The sequence below is a fragment of the Dipodomys ordii genome, unplaced genomic scaffold (assembly GCF_000151885.1).
Source record: "Dipodomys ordii isolate 6190 unplaced genomic scaffold, Dord_2.0 Scaffold128, whole genome shotgun sequence".
Taxonomy (NCBI): Eukaryota; Metazoa; Chordata; class Mammalia; order Rodentia; family Heteromyidae; genus Dipodomys; species Dipodomys ordii.
Window position 1 is genome coordinate 2,580,634 of NW_012267344.1, and position 17,515 is coordinate 2,598,148.

Here is a 17,515-nt window from a genome sequence, read left to right on the forward strand (position 1 = left end):
CACCACCACCACCACCATCACCATCATCATCATCATCACCATCATCGTCATCAACATCATCATCACCATCATCATCATCATCAACATCATCATCAACATCATCACCATCATCACCATCATCATCATCATCATCATCATCATCACCATCATCATCATCATCACATCGGCTGGGCCTCATGAGCTGGTCTCCTGGGCATACCTGGAGGGTGATGTTGAGGGTCTGGAAATGGCAGTCCAGGTCTTCCAGCTGCACAAAGTTGGACTTGTCCACAGACTCCCCGTACACAAAGGAAGATGGAGACACGATCCTGAGAGAGGACAGAAGGACGTCAATGTCCAATGTGGGCCGGGGACGTACCATGCCATCCCCAGAACCCCATCAACCACGTGAGCTGGAGAGCCACTCGTATTCCAGAAGCAGAACCTTCCATGGGAGGGCCCCCCGTGTTCCGATGGTGGCTTCCATGGAAGGTCCCCGTGTTCCCGGACTCCTCCTGTCCTGGAGGACTCACCCTGTCATGGAGGTGTCCACTTCGTGCAGCAACGGCACTGTCAGTATGAGTGTGTTGTCATGAATGGCGTCGGCGCGCTCCACATTCCCACTGGGGACAACAAGAAGAAGAGTGGCCATGAGCCAGCAGCCAGCACTGGACCTTCACCCGGACATTCTCCACACTACCCTGTGTGTCCCTCAGGTAATTATTGTTATTATTGTGGTTATTGGAGCTTGAACCCAGGGCCTGGGCGCTGCCCCTGAGGTTTTGTGCTCAAGGCTGGTGCTCTACCACTTTGAGCCATATAGAGGGTGCCGCTTTTTGAGTAGTTCTTTGGACTTTCCTTCCCAGGCTGGCTTTGAACCTCAATCCTCAGAATCTCAGCCTGGGATCGGGTAGCTAACTCGCACAGACACCAACATCTGACAGGGCCAGGACAGGAGAGTGGACTCCATGCGTCTCATGAGTCCTCTCTGCAGGCCCCAGCTAGGTAGGCAGGAAGATGGTGGAGGAGGAGGAGGAGGAGGGAAGGCCGATCCCCCCTTACTGACTATTCAAACTCCATCTAAACTGGGATTAGGAGAGGGTGTTTGAGGATAGGGAGAAGGTGTGGGGGGGGGTGGGGATGTTTATCTGCCTTGTTGGGGTAGAAGGGAAGAGGCCCCCCCCAGAGGCTCTGAGGTTCGGATTCTGGCTGGTCCTGATCTTTGGGGTCCACACAGTGTCCTGGCCTCCCTTGGCTGACTGAGCCCGTGTGCTGGCCTGGTAGGGAGGAGGAGCGGATACTAAAATAACCCTGGCGTTCTTCCCCTTCCCTCTCCTATTGTCCTCCACAATGGTACCCTATGATTCTGACCCTCCAAGGCTGCCGCCCCTGACCCAGGCCCGACATCTGTCTGTCTTCTGTACATCGGGTGACATCAGCCTCTCACAGAAGCAGCCACAGAGCCAGGTGCTCCAGCTATGCATGAGGCAGAGCTCTTATGATCTCAGTTCAAAGCCAGCCTGGGCAAGAAAGTCCGTGAGACTCTCATCTCCGATGAACCACCAGAAAACCGGAAGTGATGCTGTGGCTCAAGTGGCAGAGTGCCAGCTTTGCACATAAAAGCTCAGGGACAACACCCAGGCTTTGAGTTCAAGACTCAGGATTGTTCCTGCCAGGCCTGGCTTTGAACCACGATCCTCAGATCTCAGCCTCCTGAGTGGCTGGGATGACAGGGGTGAGCCACCAGCACTCAGCTCTTAAATCTTTTATTTTAAATGCAACAACAACAACAAAAATCCAGTCACTTTGTTCCTTGCCTGCTTACCTCTGCGCAGTCACAATGAAGCGGAGTATGTCCTCGTCCCCAGACAGGTGGCTAGTGTCAAAGATCATGCTGAACTCATACTACAGAAAAAGGAAAAGGAAAGGAAAAGAAAATGGTATTTGGCTCCCACAAGCACTCCATCCTCCAAGAGCTATAATGTTCTGCTACTTCTAACTTCTGGAAGCTGTTATTTATTTATTTACTTAATTAACTCTATTTATTGTGCATCCATACAGAGCCATTGGCACTGGTTAACGGGAAGTTTCTGACTCCCACAAATAGATGACTTGAAGTGCTAACTAACTCCCAGCTAAAGCAATCTGGAGGCAGCGTGTTTGTGAGGTAATTGGGTTGAGATTAAGTTGTGCGCTTCTTATGATTCAATTAGTGTCCTTGAAGGAAAGAAGAGATGACTGGCAGACAGGAGGATGGAGGGTAGAGGCCAGCTCGGGCCAAGTTAGTTAGATACCCTAGGAGGTCCTGGTGGCTCACGCCCATCATCCTAGCTATACAGGAGGCAGAGATCTGAGGATTGCGGTTCAAGGCCAGCCAGGCAGGAAAGGCCACGAGACTCTCATCTCCAATAAACCACCAGAAAACCAGAAGTGGTGCTGTGGCTCCAGTGGTAGAGAGCCAGCCTTGAGCACCAAAGAGGCTCAGGGACAGCACCCAGGCCCCGAGTTCAAGACCTAGGGCTGACAAAAAAAAAAAAGGAAAGGAAAAGATGACGGCAGTGCTGCCACAGACCTTGGGGGCTGTTGGGGAGAATCAGGGGAGACGGTGCAGAGCTGAGCGCCGGTGGGTGAGTGGGGCCCAAGCACCTGCTCCTGCTACTTACCTTGGACGCAGACCTCATGAACGGAAATCCCACACTGCACTTGAGAAAGTCGGATGCCAGGAGCTCGCAGGAAGTGCCTGAGGCTTCCTGGAAGAGAAGCAGCACCGTGTTGGCCACGTGGTCGGGGTGTGTGTGTGGGGGGGGGAAGGGGGGAATCGTTTCTTTTGGGGGTGGGGCGGTTGTCAGCTGAGGAACCCAGGAGATGTGCTGTTGCTGCTGTTTTTCCCCTGACAAATCCCCCGCCTTCTCCTCTGACCGCCCATCTTTTTCCATGGGCAAGCATGGAGGATAAAACCACTATGAATCAAACTGATGCTGTTGCTTGGTCCACACTGGGTGACTGGAAATCCCCTAAGGCCTGGATAGAAAGGCCGCCCAATTTTCCTTCGGGACCACTGTCTAGAGGGCCACTCCTTCATTCCGCCTTTCAAGATCTTGCAGAAAAAGAAGGAGACCTGGCTAGCTGGTAGGGTGCTGGCAGCACACCCCTGTAATCCCAGCTGCTGAGGAAGGGAACTGAATTGGAGGCTGGACGCATCTCACAGCTCCAGCAGAACAATCCAGCTGGATTCTTATCTCCAGCAAGCCAGCAGAAAGCTGGAAGGGGGTACGACTCAAGGGGCAGGGTGCCCAGCCGAAGGGTAAAAGCTGGGCAAGAGCGTGAGGCCCCGAGTTCAAGCCTCATGACTGACAAACAAAAGACCAAAAACAATAAAAAGAAAATTCAACCCAAGAAACATGGAATGCCAGCCAACCTGGCTTCACCACTTTAGTTGATTTTAATTCACTCATATTGATTTCAATTCACTTAAGGCTGGGTCCATTTAATTATCCTCTCTGTCCACTTTGCGAAGAAGGCTGCCAGCTCCCAGGAAACAGGGAGGGGAGAGACTCTTAATTGAACTCTATCTATCAATCTATCTATCTATTTTGTCCAAGTATCTGATACTTTAGCTCACCGGCTGGTGCTCTACGACCTAAGCCTCCCACACTGAACTCCCAATTGTGCAGCAGGCCCCATTTTAGGCCTTTCAGGATGAACAGATTTATTTATCTATTGATTTTGTGGATTGTGGGGTGCAGCTTGAACATGGGGCCTGGGCGCTGTCCCTTAGTGCTTCACTCAAGCCTGAGGCTCTACCTCTTGAGCTGTTGCTCTGCTTGTGGCTGTTTTTTGGTGGTTAAAGGGAGAGGAGTCTCATGGACCTTCCTGCCCTGGGCTGACTTCGAACAGCGATCCTCAGATCTTGGTGTCCTTTGTGGCTAGGACTGTAGGTCCGAGCCACCAGTTCTTGATTTTTTTTTTTGTTGCAGGCTTGTTTTTTGGTGCTGGTCCTGGGGCTTGAACTCAGGGCCTTGCATTCTTGCTTGGTTTTTTCAGGCGAAGCTAAGACTCTAGCGTTGGGGCCACAGCTCTGCTTCTCCGCTTTTTGATTTTTTTACTTTTGGTTCATTGGAGATGAGTCTGGTGGCTTTATTTTTTTTTTCTTCCTGGGCTGGTTTTGAACCATGATCTTCATGTCTCAGCCTCCCTGCTAAGCTAGAATCATAGAATGCTGGGCTTGCGTAAAAGCTTGGGGACAGTGGTCAGGCCCTGAGTTCAAGCCCCACAACCATGAAAAAGAAAGAGGGCCCCAGATGTGCTAAACCGCAGGAGGGGGATGAAAGGGGCATGCATTTGACAGGGGCCGGCCGTGAACCTTGAAGTGACTGGAAATCCGGAAACTGTTCCTCTAGGTCCTGAGCATTTCAGACAAACTGTATGCACCTGTTCCTCCATGTGTGGCTGGCTAGGTTCATCCCACCCCACATGGCCGGGTGTACCCCACAGCCTGAACAACAGCCCCCTAAAGGGAGGCAGGCTTCTGAAAACTTGCCAAAATGGCTGTTCATGATCTGAATCTGAATGGACCCTTGTATGGGCTGTGTACCTGGCTCACAGGAAGGGGAAGGGGGAGGGAGGAGTGGGCAGAAAGGCTTTTAAAGAGTGGTGTTCTGGGACTGGGCAGGTGGCTTAGTGGTAGAGTGCTCGCCTAGCATGCATGAAGCCCTGGGTTCGATTCCTCAGTACCACAGACACAGAAAAAGCCAGAAGTGGTGTTGTGGCTCAAGTGGTAGCATGCTAGCCTTGAGCAAAAGAAGCTCAGGGACAGTGCCCAGGCACTGAGTTCAAGCCCCAGGACTGGCAAAACAAATTTAAAAAATAAAGGGTGGTATTTCAAAGCATGAGACAGATCTACAGTTTGTAGAATTGCTGGGGGCTTACGCCTGTCATCCTAGCTACTCAGGACGCTGAGATCTGAGGATCACAGTTCATAGCCAGCCCTGGGCAGGAAAGTCCATGAGACGACTCTCATCTCCAATAAACCACCACCAAAAACTGGAGGTGGCGCTGTGGCTCAAGTGATAGAGCGCCAGCCTGGAGCAAAAGGAGCTCAGGGAGGGCATCCAGGCCCCGAGTTCAAGCCCCGGGACTGGCACACACAAATCCATCCATTAATATAATCTGCTGATGGGAAGGCAGAGCCATGTCCCGGGTCCCCGTGCTCAGCCCAGGCTGTAACTCTCCCCGTGAGTCCCCCCACAGCCGCCTCTTGCAGCAACCTCAGCCAGGCCTTTGGAAAAAAGAACGACGAGGTTTTCCTTGGCACAGAGCGTAGATTTCCTGCCCAACCCCACAACTCTGAGAATAAACACCTCCCACTCCCGCCCCGCTTCCTCTGTCTCGCAGCCGGCTCTCTGCCCCTCGAGCAGAGAACCGGTATCTCTGATTCTCTGTTCTCCACGGCTCTATGAACTGGCTTTCCATGGCCTTGGGGAGTGGAAGGCAGCCGTTTTCATCTGGAATGTTCTGGATAAGGGCTGCGGTGGGAATGGGGGGGGGTCAGCATCTATGAGCATGTGTTGGTACTTGCTGGGCTTTTGTGCACAAGGCTGGCGCTCTACCACTCAAGCCATGCTTCCACTCTCGTCTTTTTGCTGGTTAGTGTGGATCTAAGCGTGGGGTGGACTTTTCAGCCCAAGCTGGCTCCAAACCTCAGTCTCCTGATGGGCAAAGTGGCGGCCAGACCACCGATGTCACCAGGGAAGCATTTGCATCACACTTTACACTTGTGCAACACTCCCAGGTGAGAGGAAAGGTCCTATGAACATCTAACAACGGAAGCCTCCCCCATCCCACCCCAGGGGCGCATGCCTGGTACCCCAGCTGCTCAGGAGGCTGAGCTCTGAGGATCGCGGTTCAAAGCCAGCCCGAGCAGGAAAGTCCATGAGACTCTCATTGCCAATGAACCACCAGAAAACCCAACATGGTTCACGTGGTAGAGCTCATGCCTTGAGCTGAAGAGCTGAGGGACAGCGTCGGGGCCCAGAGTTCAAGCCCCAGGCCCAACACACACACACACACACACACACACACACACACACACACACACACACACACATACACACCCCACATGCCAATCTAGAAGACAGCTGCCAAAAAAATGGCCCTCAGCTTTATTTACTGTCCCTAAACCTTCAGAGTATAGTGGAGGGTACTGCAAACGAGAAGAAAGGGCCGAAGGCAAACACAGTATTCTCCAGGCGGAAAGGGGCATGTTGACATCTGCTCCCGTGTCAATATTTGAGAATTGTCGAAGCACATTTATTCCTTTATTTGAAATACCCTTAACTGTGTTCAGATGTTTAAAAAATGACTATAAATCATTTTAGGAGCAGCAAGAACTTGCGATGAAAGTAAAATGAACCCTTATTTGTCTTTTTTTTTTTAACCTGGATTCCTTTTTTTTATTTAGTTAGCTAACAGTTTCTTGAATGGCATACTTCAGATATTCTAAGTTTTTAGACACCTCCACACTCAAAAGTTTTCTGACCCAGAGTGAGAACAAGGAGAGAAAGAGACGAAGAGGTCTGTACCAAATCTCGCTAGGCCTGGGGTTCTGGCTCTGCGGGGGATGAGTCCTGAGGATCACGGTTTGAAGCTAGCCTGAGCAGAAAAGTCCAAGACTCTCATCTCCAGTTAAGCACCCCCAAAGCCACAAGTGCAGGTATGGTTCAAAAGGTAGAGCCCCAAGCCTTGGGCAAGAAAAAAAGCTCAGACCCTGAGTTCAAGCCCCAGACCTGGAGAAAAAATTAAAAAACAAAAGAGCCAGGAGAGAGGTTTTGTGGAAGAGGAGTTAGGGCCTTGGTTTCGGGGACCCTACCCCCATCTTGACCGCCCCTTTCTGTGTTCACACAGCCTGTCCTGATCTCTAAGGATACGTTCAGCCCATCTGATGGGTGGAGAAGCCCGGCCCCCAGCCCTAACAGGCCTAACAGGCGTTAACATTTCCTACTGGTGCGTCCCTAAATCCCCATTGGGAAGAGAACCAGGGGTGACTCTGGAAAACTGGCCCACCCCAGTTTGCCCCTCCCTCCACACACTAGAATATTCTTTTCTCCCAGTGAGCAGTGAGGGAGAATTCACTCAGGTGCAATTTGGAAAGCTCTCTCTCTTTTATGTTGGTTTTGGGGCTTGAACTCAGAGCCTGGATTGCTGTCCCTTAGCTTATTATTATTATTGTTATTATTATTATTATTATCATTATTATTGCTTAAGGATGATCGTTGCTACTACTTGAGCTGCACCTCCATTTCTGGCCTTTTGGTGCATCACTGGATATAAAGAGTCTCCCTGGTTGTTTTTTCCGTCCCGAGGCTGGCTTTGAACTGTGACCCTCCCATCTCAGACTCCTGAGCGGCTGGGATGGCAGGCTGGCATTATCACGGAGTGAGAGGTCATCTTCCTGAGAGAGGAAGATGGGTGCTGGGAGGCGGCCGCAGTTCCGGATCTGGCCCGGGCAGCACCGGTGGGCATGGAGGGAGCCTGGCATGGGTCTTGGCCTCGAGGCCAAGGCTTTTGTAGCACTTGAAGGGCACCTTGTTCAGAGAGATGGCATCTGCCCCAGAGGATCCACCACGCTTCCTGCCTTCACAGCCCCGCGCGCACACACAGAGCAGGAGACGTGATGTCACGAGAAAGGCCCAATTCATGGGGAGAACCCAGCCACCCGGCCGTCCTGGCGAGCACTGGACACGAAGACTCATTACCATGCAGAGAGGATGCGCCCAGGCCAGGGAGTCTGGCTGTCCACATAGGCCAGCCCTGCTCTGCTGAGCCTTGCTTCCCCCCATCGGATTTTAATGTTTTAAGATCATTATGGGGAGGGGGGGACATCCTCCCTGGGCTACGAGGCTCACACCTGTCATCCCAATTTGCTCAGGAGGCTGAGAGCTAGATTGCAGTTCAAAGCCAGCCTGAGCAGGAAAGCCTGTGAGGCTGCTTTTTTTTCCCCTTCTCCTTGCCAGTGGGTTTTAAACTCTGGACCTGGGTGCTGCCCCTCAGCTCTTCAGCGCAAGACAAGCACTCTACCACTTGAGCTACAGCGCCACTTCCAGTTTTCTGGTGGTTCCTTGGAGATAAGAGTCTTATGGACTTTCCTGCCCAGGGCTGGCTTTGAACTGTGATCCTCAGATCTCAGCCTCCTGAGTAGCTGGGATGACGGGCCTGAGCCACCAGTGCCTGGCCAGCTTTCTTTCTTTTATTCTTTCATTAGAGATGCTGTCATGTGCTGTGAAAAAAAAAAATTAAAACCAAGACTCCTTATGTGCCCTTAAGAGAGGAAATTGTTCAATTGCTCTCTTGTAGTAAGTCAGTGGAGGGGAAGGAAAAACAACCAGGGGTCTGAATGTGCGTGTTCTAAATTCCCCTCGCCCTCTGCCGGCTCTCTCCATCCACCCAGGTGGCAAAGCACAGCTTTTGCTCTGTTGATGTTTCCAAAGCCAAGCGCTCCCCTCTTTCCCGACGTGGTGAATATACAAACAGAGCTTTTCATGAGGCGAGAGCCAAACCCAGCCGGCCAATGCGAGGCCCAGGTGGCGGCTGTGATTAGAAATAATCACTTGAGTTTCTTACCAGAACCTTCTACCCCGGGCTGGCTACCATGCAAAGCTGCCTGCCTGCTAAGAATACAGCCAGCGAACCTGCTCGGCTCTGCCTTCTCCAGTGCCCTCAGCGACAGAGAAACAATTCAAAATGCTCAGGGCTGGGCCTGGTGCCAGTGGCTCAAGAGGCTGAGATTGCAGGATCACAGTTCGAAGCCAGCCCGGGCCAGTTACCCAGTGAAAAGGTGGAAGTGGAGGTGTGGCTCAAGTGGTAGTGCATCAGCCTGAAGCAAAAAAGCTAAGGGGGCAGTGCTCAGGCCCTGAGTGCCAAAGGCCCAGTTACCAGCACAAGAAAATAATATCAATAAAATAGAAATAAAGACAGGGGATTTACTTTTGACAGTCCCCAAATGGAAGATCAGGAGCTGATTGTTATTCTAGAAACTTCCCTCCACTGGGAACGGAGCCAAGTAAGGTTTTCTACCTGTCGAGATGCAGGAAGTTCAAGGTAAAGTCGTCCGGGCCTAGGGGTGCAGGTCGGGGACAGGAAAGGGGTGGGAAAAACATTGTTTTCTGAGTATTAATGTCTCCCCTCAGGGCTTGCTTAACCAGGGCAAGCGGTAAGTTCAATCCATCATCTTAATGGCTCAGCCAAAAAGTCTAGAAGCATCTTGCCCAGTTATTAACTAGAGACATGGGAGAGTGGAGCACAATGGAGACTTGGTGTGTGCCCTGGCAGGGGCGAGCGGCCGGGGTGGAGGCAGGCTGTCGGTCATCCGCTGAGATCCTGAAGGATGAGGTGTGTCTACCTGCAAATGTGTGATTTCCCCAGATTTCCCAACACACTGGGCGCCTTGTGTTCCCCCTATATATGGGGCGGGGGAGGGAAATCTCCGGTGTGGGTTCAAGCCAGGCACTCCCACAAATAAAACATTACACAAACACTTTACTGTGCAAATCCTTCTTCTTCTTTCTCTCTCTCCCTATTCAGATCAGGAAGTGGGTCAGTTTTTATCACCTGGTGCCATCTTGAATTTTGAGACGGGAGACTCTGGGAAAGGTAATGCCCAGGACTTCCCTCTCTTTGATGGAGAATCTGGCTAATTTTCCTTTCATGGCTTATCCTTTCAAAAAATACATACTCTGCTTAAAATAATAAAGGGAATGCCTTTGAACTTCTCTGATAATTCTGCTGTCACATCTCCCACATTAGGCCCTGTCACACAAAGAAATGGAGACATGGGTCTCTTCCTCTATCACCCTGGCTTCCCAGAATCCTCAGGGAGGAGTCTGTCAAAGTTGCGGCTCGACATAAACACTGCTTTGTCTGGGGTAGCCTCCATTTGACAAGAAGCTATTTTAGCTTCAGCCATATTCTGCGAAAAGAATTGTGTTTTCTAGGAACTGAAGGTGTGGCTCAAGTGGTGGAGGCCCAGTCAAATAAAGAGTTGTTCTTCTGACAAGTTCTTTTTTTTTTTTTTTTGTGGGTCATGGGACTTGAACTCTGGGCCTGGGCACTGTCCCTCAGCTCTTCAGCTCAAGGTTGGTGCTCTACCACTTGAGCCACAGCACCACTTTTGGCTTTCTAGGGGTTTATTGGAGATAAGAGTCTCATGGAGTTTCCTGCCTGGGCTGGCTTCGAACTGTGATCTTCAGATCTCAGCCTCCTAAGTAGCTAGGATGACAGGTGTGAGCCACTGGCGCCCAGCTTCAGCCTTATTTTAAAAAAATCTTAATTTATTTTTACTTCATTACACCAGCTGAGGAGGGAACAACTGTGTAAATCATGTTACGAGTATAGCGCACCTTGATCTATGTCACCCTTCCGTGTTGTCCCCCAGATCTCAGACTCTTAAGCTAGGGTTACAGGTATAATTGAAACTTTCTAGAATGTACACATGCTGGAAATGTACAAATGCACCTACTCAAAGAAAGGTCCAGATGAAAAGCTACAGGGAGAAAAGACACAAGGGACAGTGTAAGCTGGGCACCAGTGGCTCACGCCTGACCTCCCAGCTACTCATGAGGCTGAGATCTGAAGACTGTGGTTCAAACTCAGCCTGAGCAGAAAACTTCATGAGACTCTTATCTCCAATTAACCAGCAAAAAGCCTGAAGTGGCAGTGCGGTAGAGTGTCAATCTTGAATGAAAAACTCAAGTGACTTAGGAGAGGAACAGAAAGGCACAATGCCTATGTATATCCGATCGATTGGACAAAATAGTTATCGAAATGAACTCCGGAAATGGAAACAACTTTTTTTTCCTTTTTGTTTTTTGTCTTGTTTGTTCATTTGTCTGTCTTTGGGGGGGCACAGAAATAGAGGACAGAGGGTGAACAGAGGCAGCCGTGGTCCTCACTGGACACGATGTAGAGACTGAAGGACAGGAGGGAAAAACAGAAGACAGCGAGGGAAGGGGGACATGGTTCAAAAGGAAACGTGCTCATTTCCTGACTTATAGAACTGTCACCCCTCTGTCCATCACCTCGATGATAACAATTCAAAATATTTTTAAATTGGAGATTTTGGAATTTCTCTTATTTTATACGTATTTATATTGTATACCATCTATTATTTCCATTATATTTATCACATTATAATGTTGTAAATTATATTTATATTCCATTTATTATTTATTGGTTGCTTTTGGTTCAAAGCACGTATAATGATAGGTAATCATGTGTAATAATTTTAAAAAATTAAAAAAAAAGAAATGCTCAAATGAGAGTATGAGGCCCTGAGTTCAAGTACCAGTACCAGCACACACACACATGCGCGTGCACACAGATACACACACACACACACACACACACACACATGCACATGCGCACGAGGCGACATATAATACAGGCATTCTCCAAGGTATACTGCTTGTATAGCATATGACTATACTAGCATACTGTCCAAGTGGAGAGGGAATTCTATCTGCTGAGGTTTCTGTGAGGACCGTCGCAGCTGAGGGCGCCCTCTCAGAAAGCTGAACTGGCTGTGCCAGATGGACCAAATCTGCCTCCAGGGCAGGCCGCTTACCGTCTGCCACATGTTGATGAAGAAGAGCTCCCGGGAGACATTGAAGGACACGCTGGCATCGTAGGCGTCGTCCCCCAGGTTGGAGATGGAGATGTTGACAGAGATATTCTTCACTGCCCCTAGAGCTAGATATGGAGTTGTTTCATCCACACTACAATAGAAACAAAAGCAACAGCAGTGAACAGCCTGAAACCCGCCCTGGGATAACACAGGCATGGAGAATGCTTGGAAGTGGTAGGCGGGAATTAAGAGTCAGGACTACAAGTCCCAGAATCCCATTCACCAGCCAAGTGTCAGGGCAACGGGTCCCATGGGCCTTTGCTAGTTCATTTCAAACTCAGGTCTTGGGCGTTGGTGGCTCATGCCTGTCACCCCAGCTATTCAGGAGGCTGAGATCTGAGGATTGAGGTTCAAATTCAGCCCAGGTCGAGAAGTCTAGGAGACTCTTATTGCCAATGAACCAGCAAAAAATTCCAGAAGTGGCGCTGTGGCTCAAGTGGTAGAGTGCTAGCCTTGAGCTGAAGAGCTGAGGGACAGCGCCCAGAGTTCAAGCCCCCTGACCAACAACAACGAGTACTCAGTCTCTCAGTAGGCTGTAGTACTTTAGCATACACATTTTGGGGAAAGAATCATCCTTCGCCATCCATGAGGAGAAGCCTCACTCTCTCTCTCGGGTCTGGCGTGTCCACAAGAATAACATGTACAACAAGAACTCAGAGGGCCTGGCTTTGGAGGCGAGCGGTCTGAGGATGCAAACAAGATGTGAAAAATGAACTCGGAGAACTCTGCATTCTTGAGCGGTCTCCAGTACATGAAGGGACCCTGACCTCAAGCCATTGTGGCAATTATTTATTATTGTTGGCCTTCTTCGACTTAAACAATGGACGGGTTATTTCTGTCCTCGTTTGCTTTTGTAAGATTAAAGGAGTCATAGACAGACCTGGAGTTATGAGACAGCACTAACCCAGCTTTAGCTCAAGAAGGAACTACACTCAACTGGTCACCTCACAGCGACCACAGTTAGGAGGGTAGAATATTCAGCTGAGGGAACAGAGGGAAATTCAGCACCGTGGCGGGGGTAATTCTACTGTTGTGCTCTGTACCAGTCGATTCCCCTCATCTGCAAATGCCAAGGGGTCACACACCAGACGTTTTGACTTATTCCAGCCCCTGTAATGCAAACCTCTTGACATTTAATTATGAATCAATGCCCCTTCCTCAAACGTGTTTCGGGGATGAAGGGAAGCCAGGTACCTGTCCGGGGTACAGCGTGAACTCCAGGCTGCAAGGAAGCCTTGAAGCTGTCACTCCTGTGTTTTCGAAAGCTCTAAACCCATGACCAAAATAGTCCATCTTTGCTTCCCGAAGTTATTCTTAGAAGTGAAATGAAAATCTAATTTGCCAGCCTGGGCCTGAGTCCTGTCAAACATGTCTTCCTGAAATCTCACAGTGGGTCAGGGTATTAATGTCAGGGTTCCTGTGTGTGTGTGTGTGTGTGTGTGTGTGTGTGCATGCACATGCACGTCTGCATGTGTGTGTGTGGGGCGTTGAACTTTGGGCCAGCTCATTGTCTCTGATCTTTTATGCTCCAGGCTGGTGCTCTACCATTTGAGCCACAGCTCCACTTCAGGCTTTTTTATCATTCACTGGAGGTAAGAGTTTCACAGGCTTTCTCCTCAGGCTGGATTCGATCAGCTGTCCTTAAGAGTACAGTCTCCTGAGCAGCTGGAATTGTAGGCATGATTAATGGCACCCATTTTTAAAAGACATGAAGGATACAATGTGGGTAAGGTGGCTGGCCGTGGGCTGTGCTGGGGTTGGGTGCCCGGGGCATCTGTGCCCAAAATGCTCCTTCTTGTCCGCCATCACACACATTTCCTAGTTCTAGCCTGTCATGTCTAGGCCCTTCGGCAGTCCTGTAAGGACTGGGGAAAAAGAGACCTATCAGGAGATACCCCGTTGTTCTCATCAGCTCTTCAGGTCTTGCCGGGTGCCGGTGGCTCACGCCTGTCATCCCACCTACACAGGAGGCTGAGATCTTAGGATCGCAGTTCAAAGCCAGCCTTGGGCAGGAAAGTCTGTGACAGCCTTATCTCCAATGAACCACCAGAAAACCAGAAGTGGTGCTGTGGCTCAAGTGGTGGCGTGGAAAAACTCAGGAAGAGCACCCAGGCCCTGAGTTCAAGCCCCACAACTAATCAAAAAACAAAACAAAACAAACAAAAAAGAAAGTTGAGCCCCAGAGAAGAGAACATACTTCATGCAAGTCCTCAGGTAGGGCGTAAGAGCAGTGAGCTCTGTTTGGGATGGAGACCATTGGAGCCCTTAGATGACAAGACTCCATGGGGTGGCGAAGGGCTTTGGCATGAAAAGTCTTTTGACAGCATGAAGAAAGAAAAGGACTCCACATGGATGGCTGTGCCAAAATTCTCGAACAATCAGGCCACAGTTTCGTGTGCCAGACATTCCATGGGTGCTTATTTATTTATTGAAGGACAATTTCCTTTAATTTCCAGGGGATCTGATTCTCTGATAAACTTTCCCATTAACTCCAATTTTCTGGGGAAGCCTTTGAAGCAGGCCACATTGCTTTATACATGAACTCTTCGGTGTGCTTGTATGTATGTATATGTGTATACACACATATATAACATATACATGTATATATACACACACACACATACGGGAAGGGGGACATTGTCCAAGAAGAAATGAAGACACTCTTCTTGACTTATGGAAACGAAACCCCTCTGTACATCACCTTTGTAATACCATAAAAATTGTTTTTAAAAACAAAGAAATGTGTAGAATAGTCAGTATAAGATACAAATTGTAGGACTGGGAAGGTGGCTCAGTGGTAGAGTGCCCGCCTAGCATGCATGAAACCTGGGTTTGATTCCTCAGCACCACATACACAGAAAAAGCCAGATATAGTTCTGTGGCTCAAGAGGTAGAGCACCAGCCATGAGCAAAAGAAGCTCAGGGACAGCACCCAGGCCCTGAGTTCAAGCCCAAGAACTGGTTAAAAAAAAAAGATACAAATGTAAGTTTTCTGTAAATTTGATATTTTAGCACTTTTTTGTCTTTTGTCAGGCATGGGGCTAGCGCCTGGGGCCCCGGGGGGCCGTCCCTGAGCCTCTCTGTGCTCAAGGTGAGTGCTTTACCACTTTGCGCCACAGTACCATTTCCTGTTTTTGAGGGGTTCATTGGAGATAAGAGTCTCACTGCCCTGGCTGGTTTTGAACCTTGATCCTCAGATCTCAGCCTCCTGAGAAGCTGGGATGATAGGCGTGAACCACCGGTGCCCAGCTGAGATGCTTGTTTTTGATCTTCACAGTTTTCCTTGAGATTTGTGGAGGCCATCGGGGCGAGGTCAGATGTCTGGGACACAATCTCTTAAGAAATCGTTTCTTGGCACTTTAGTTGACAACTACCAAAACGTTTCCATTTTTAGACTTTCAAACGAGCAAACACATGAGCACATCCTAGGACCCAGTTACTCATCCATGTCTTCCAGGGAGAGAACATGAGCCAAAGTTCCAAATGAACTTGGGGTTGGAGGCGTGGCTCAGGCTGTAGAGCTCCAGTCTATGAGCCAAAGCAAGTTTCAGATACCGAGCTTGAGTCTGGGTCTCAGACCAAAAAGTAAACATAAAAAAATAAACTGATCGCAATGAAGGAACAAGAAACATGCCAGAACAGTGAGTGGAGACTTCCTGCTCCTGCATGCAGGCTGGTGAGTGAACCCCAGGAAGTACACCGCCAAGGTGAGATGTGCTGGAAGGGTCCGGTACCGGCAGCTCACGGGGGTCACCCTAGCTAGTCAGGAGGCTGAGATCTGAGGATGGCGAATTGAACTCTGCACAGGCAGGAAAAGCACATGAGACTCTTACATGCAAGTGCACCAGCAAAAAGCCAGAAGTGGAGCTGTGGCTCAAGTGGTAGAGCACCAGTCTTTCGTGTAAACACAGAGCAAGAGCATGGCTCCCTGAGTTCAAGCCCCAGCACTGGCACATGTGTACGTACACACACAGACACACAGACACAGACACACACACACACACACACAGATTCTTTCTTTTCCAGTTACTGGGCACAGGCCCCAAAAAGGTCTGAGCCGCAGTTGGAGATGGGAAGTGCCTCTCTGTAAGACACCTCGATTCATGTTCGCAGGACATCAGAGAAAGGGGTTTCTGGGATTGAATCTCTAGTTTGAAAATCCACCGAGATGGCGGCAGAACCTCTTCCTCCTCCCCTGTACTGATTTCTCTACTGGGGTCTAAAGTGAGAGAAAAAGAATGGAATGTACGAAGGAGAATGGGGTGGAAGGAGGGTTCTCCCTATCAAGATTCAGATACTTGCAGTTAAGTGCACAGCACTTAAGAACAGCATTTTCAAATAAAAATTACAAGAAAAGAAAAAAAAAAGAATAGCATGTCACCAGCTGCCAGTGGCCCACGCCTTAATCCTAGCTGGAGGCGGCAATCTAAGGATCTCAGTTCAAAGCCAGCTCAAGCAGGGAAGTCTGAAAAGCCAGAAATGGAGGCTCAGGTGGTAGAGAGCCCGCCCTGAGTAAAAAAGCTAACGGACAGTGCCCAGGCCCTGAATTCAAGTCCTAGTACTAGAAAAATATATAAATACATAATATACACTTATAAATAGATAATATGTATATTTAGATATGTAATATCGTATATGTTATATACATTGTGTTAGACACATATAAATAAATGTACACAAAAATGTACGTATTTACAAATTTATACTATATAGTATATACTGTGTACTTATACATGTCATTTTTATATTACAGTATAGATTATATTTATATTACATATGTATATGTAAATATATTGCTATATTTACATAACATAAATATATTTTACATATTTAATTTACATGTAACTATATAATATATAAACATATTTATTATTCACTGCTTATAAATATATGTTTACTATATATGAGCATATTTATATATCTATACAGAAAGAAATACACATGCAAATATTATAGTACATATTGTACATCATAAAATGAACATGACCATGTAAATTTGTTTACGCATGTGTAAGTTCAGATAGACATGGAGTAAACATGTGAGCATATGCCGATGTCCCTGTGACCTGGCCCAGCAGAGGCTCATGAACAGCCATGGTCATCTTCCTCTGCAAAGCACAGCCAAGTGGTTCCGTCCCTCTGGGTGCTCAGCCTCCCTCCCCGGTCCCTGGGAGAGGAATTCAGGATGGCTCGGGGCTGGGCTTGGGGCTGGGGCCATCTGGAATGCATCACTGGCGTGGCAGGAACCACTGGATGTGGGACAGGGCCTCCCGGGTGGGGAGGGGTGCAGAGGAATGTCCCCCAGGCTCTGCGCTAGGCCTGACCTCACCACACTGGGGGGTGTTGGAGGATGTGGGGCTGTTCCCCGCCCCCGCCTGCATCAGGGCTACACTCAGCCAGTCAGGAGCCCGCCAGCTGGACAACTGGCCAAAACTCGCATCAGGAAGGCCCCCGGGCCTCTCATAGGGACTGATGATGGCCACAGTGTCCCCACCAACCCAGTGCCAGAACTCGCATCAGGAAGGCCCCAGGGCCTCCCATGGGGACTGTCCAAGATGGCCACAATGTCCCCAGCCACCAACCCAAACATCAGCCAGAAGGCCAGGCACCGGGGCCCACGCCTGTCATCCCAGCTACTCTGGTGGCTGGGATCTGAGGATCATGGTTTAAAGCCAGTCCAGGCAGCAATGTCCTCTGATCATCAATGAACCAGGGAAAAGTGGAAGTGTGGGTGTGGTTCAAGTGGTTAGAGCACTAGCCTTGAGGGAAAAAGCTAAAAGACAGTGCTCAAACTTCAAGTTCCAATATGTGTGTGTGTATGTTTGTGCATACACAAGAGAGCATGTATTCTCTTTCTCT

General features: G+C 49.2%; 1 protein-coding gene across 1 annotated transcript in view; it reads right to left on the reverse strand.

Annotated features, from left to right (window-relative positions):
- Itga9 (integrin, alpha 9) overlaps positions 1 to 17,515 on the reverse strand; it is a 77,073-nt gene that overhangs the window by 13,692 nt on the left and 45,866 nt on the right. The window contains exons 14-18 of the mRNA XM_013030332.1: positions 11,597 to 11,747; positions 2,643 to 2,729; positions 1,805 to 1,884; positions 513 to 602; positions 200 to 308 (exon numbers count right to left, since the gene is read on the reverse strand). Of these exons, the coding sequence (XP_012885786.1) occupies positions 200 to 308; positions 513 to 602; positions 1,805 to 1,884; positions 2,643 to 2,729; positions 11,597 to 11,747 (517 nt within the window). The remainder of the gene's footprint in view (positions 1 to 199; positions 309 to 512; positions 603 to 1,804; positions 1,885 to 2,642; positions 2,730 to 11,596; positions 11,748 to 17,515) is intronic.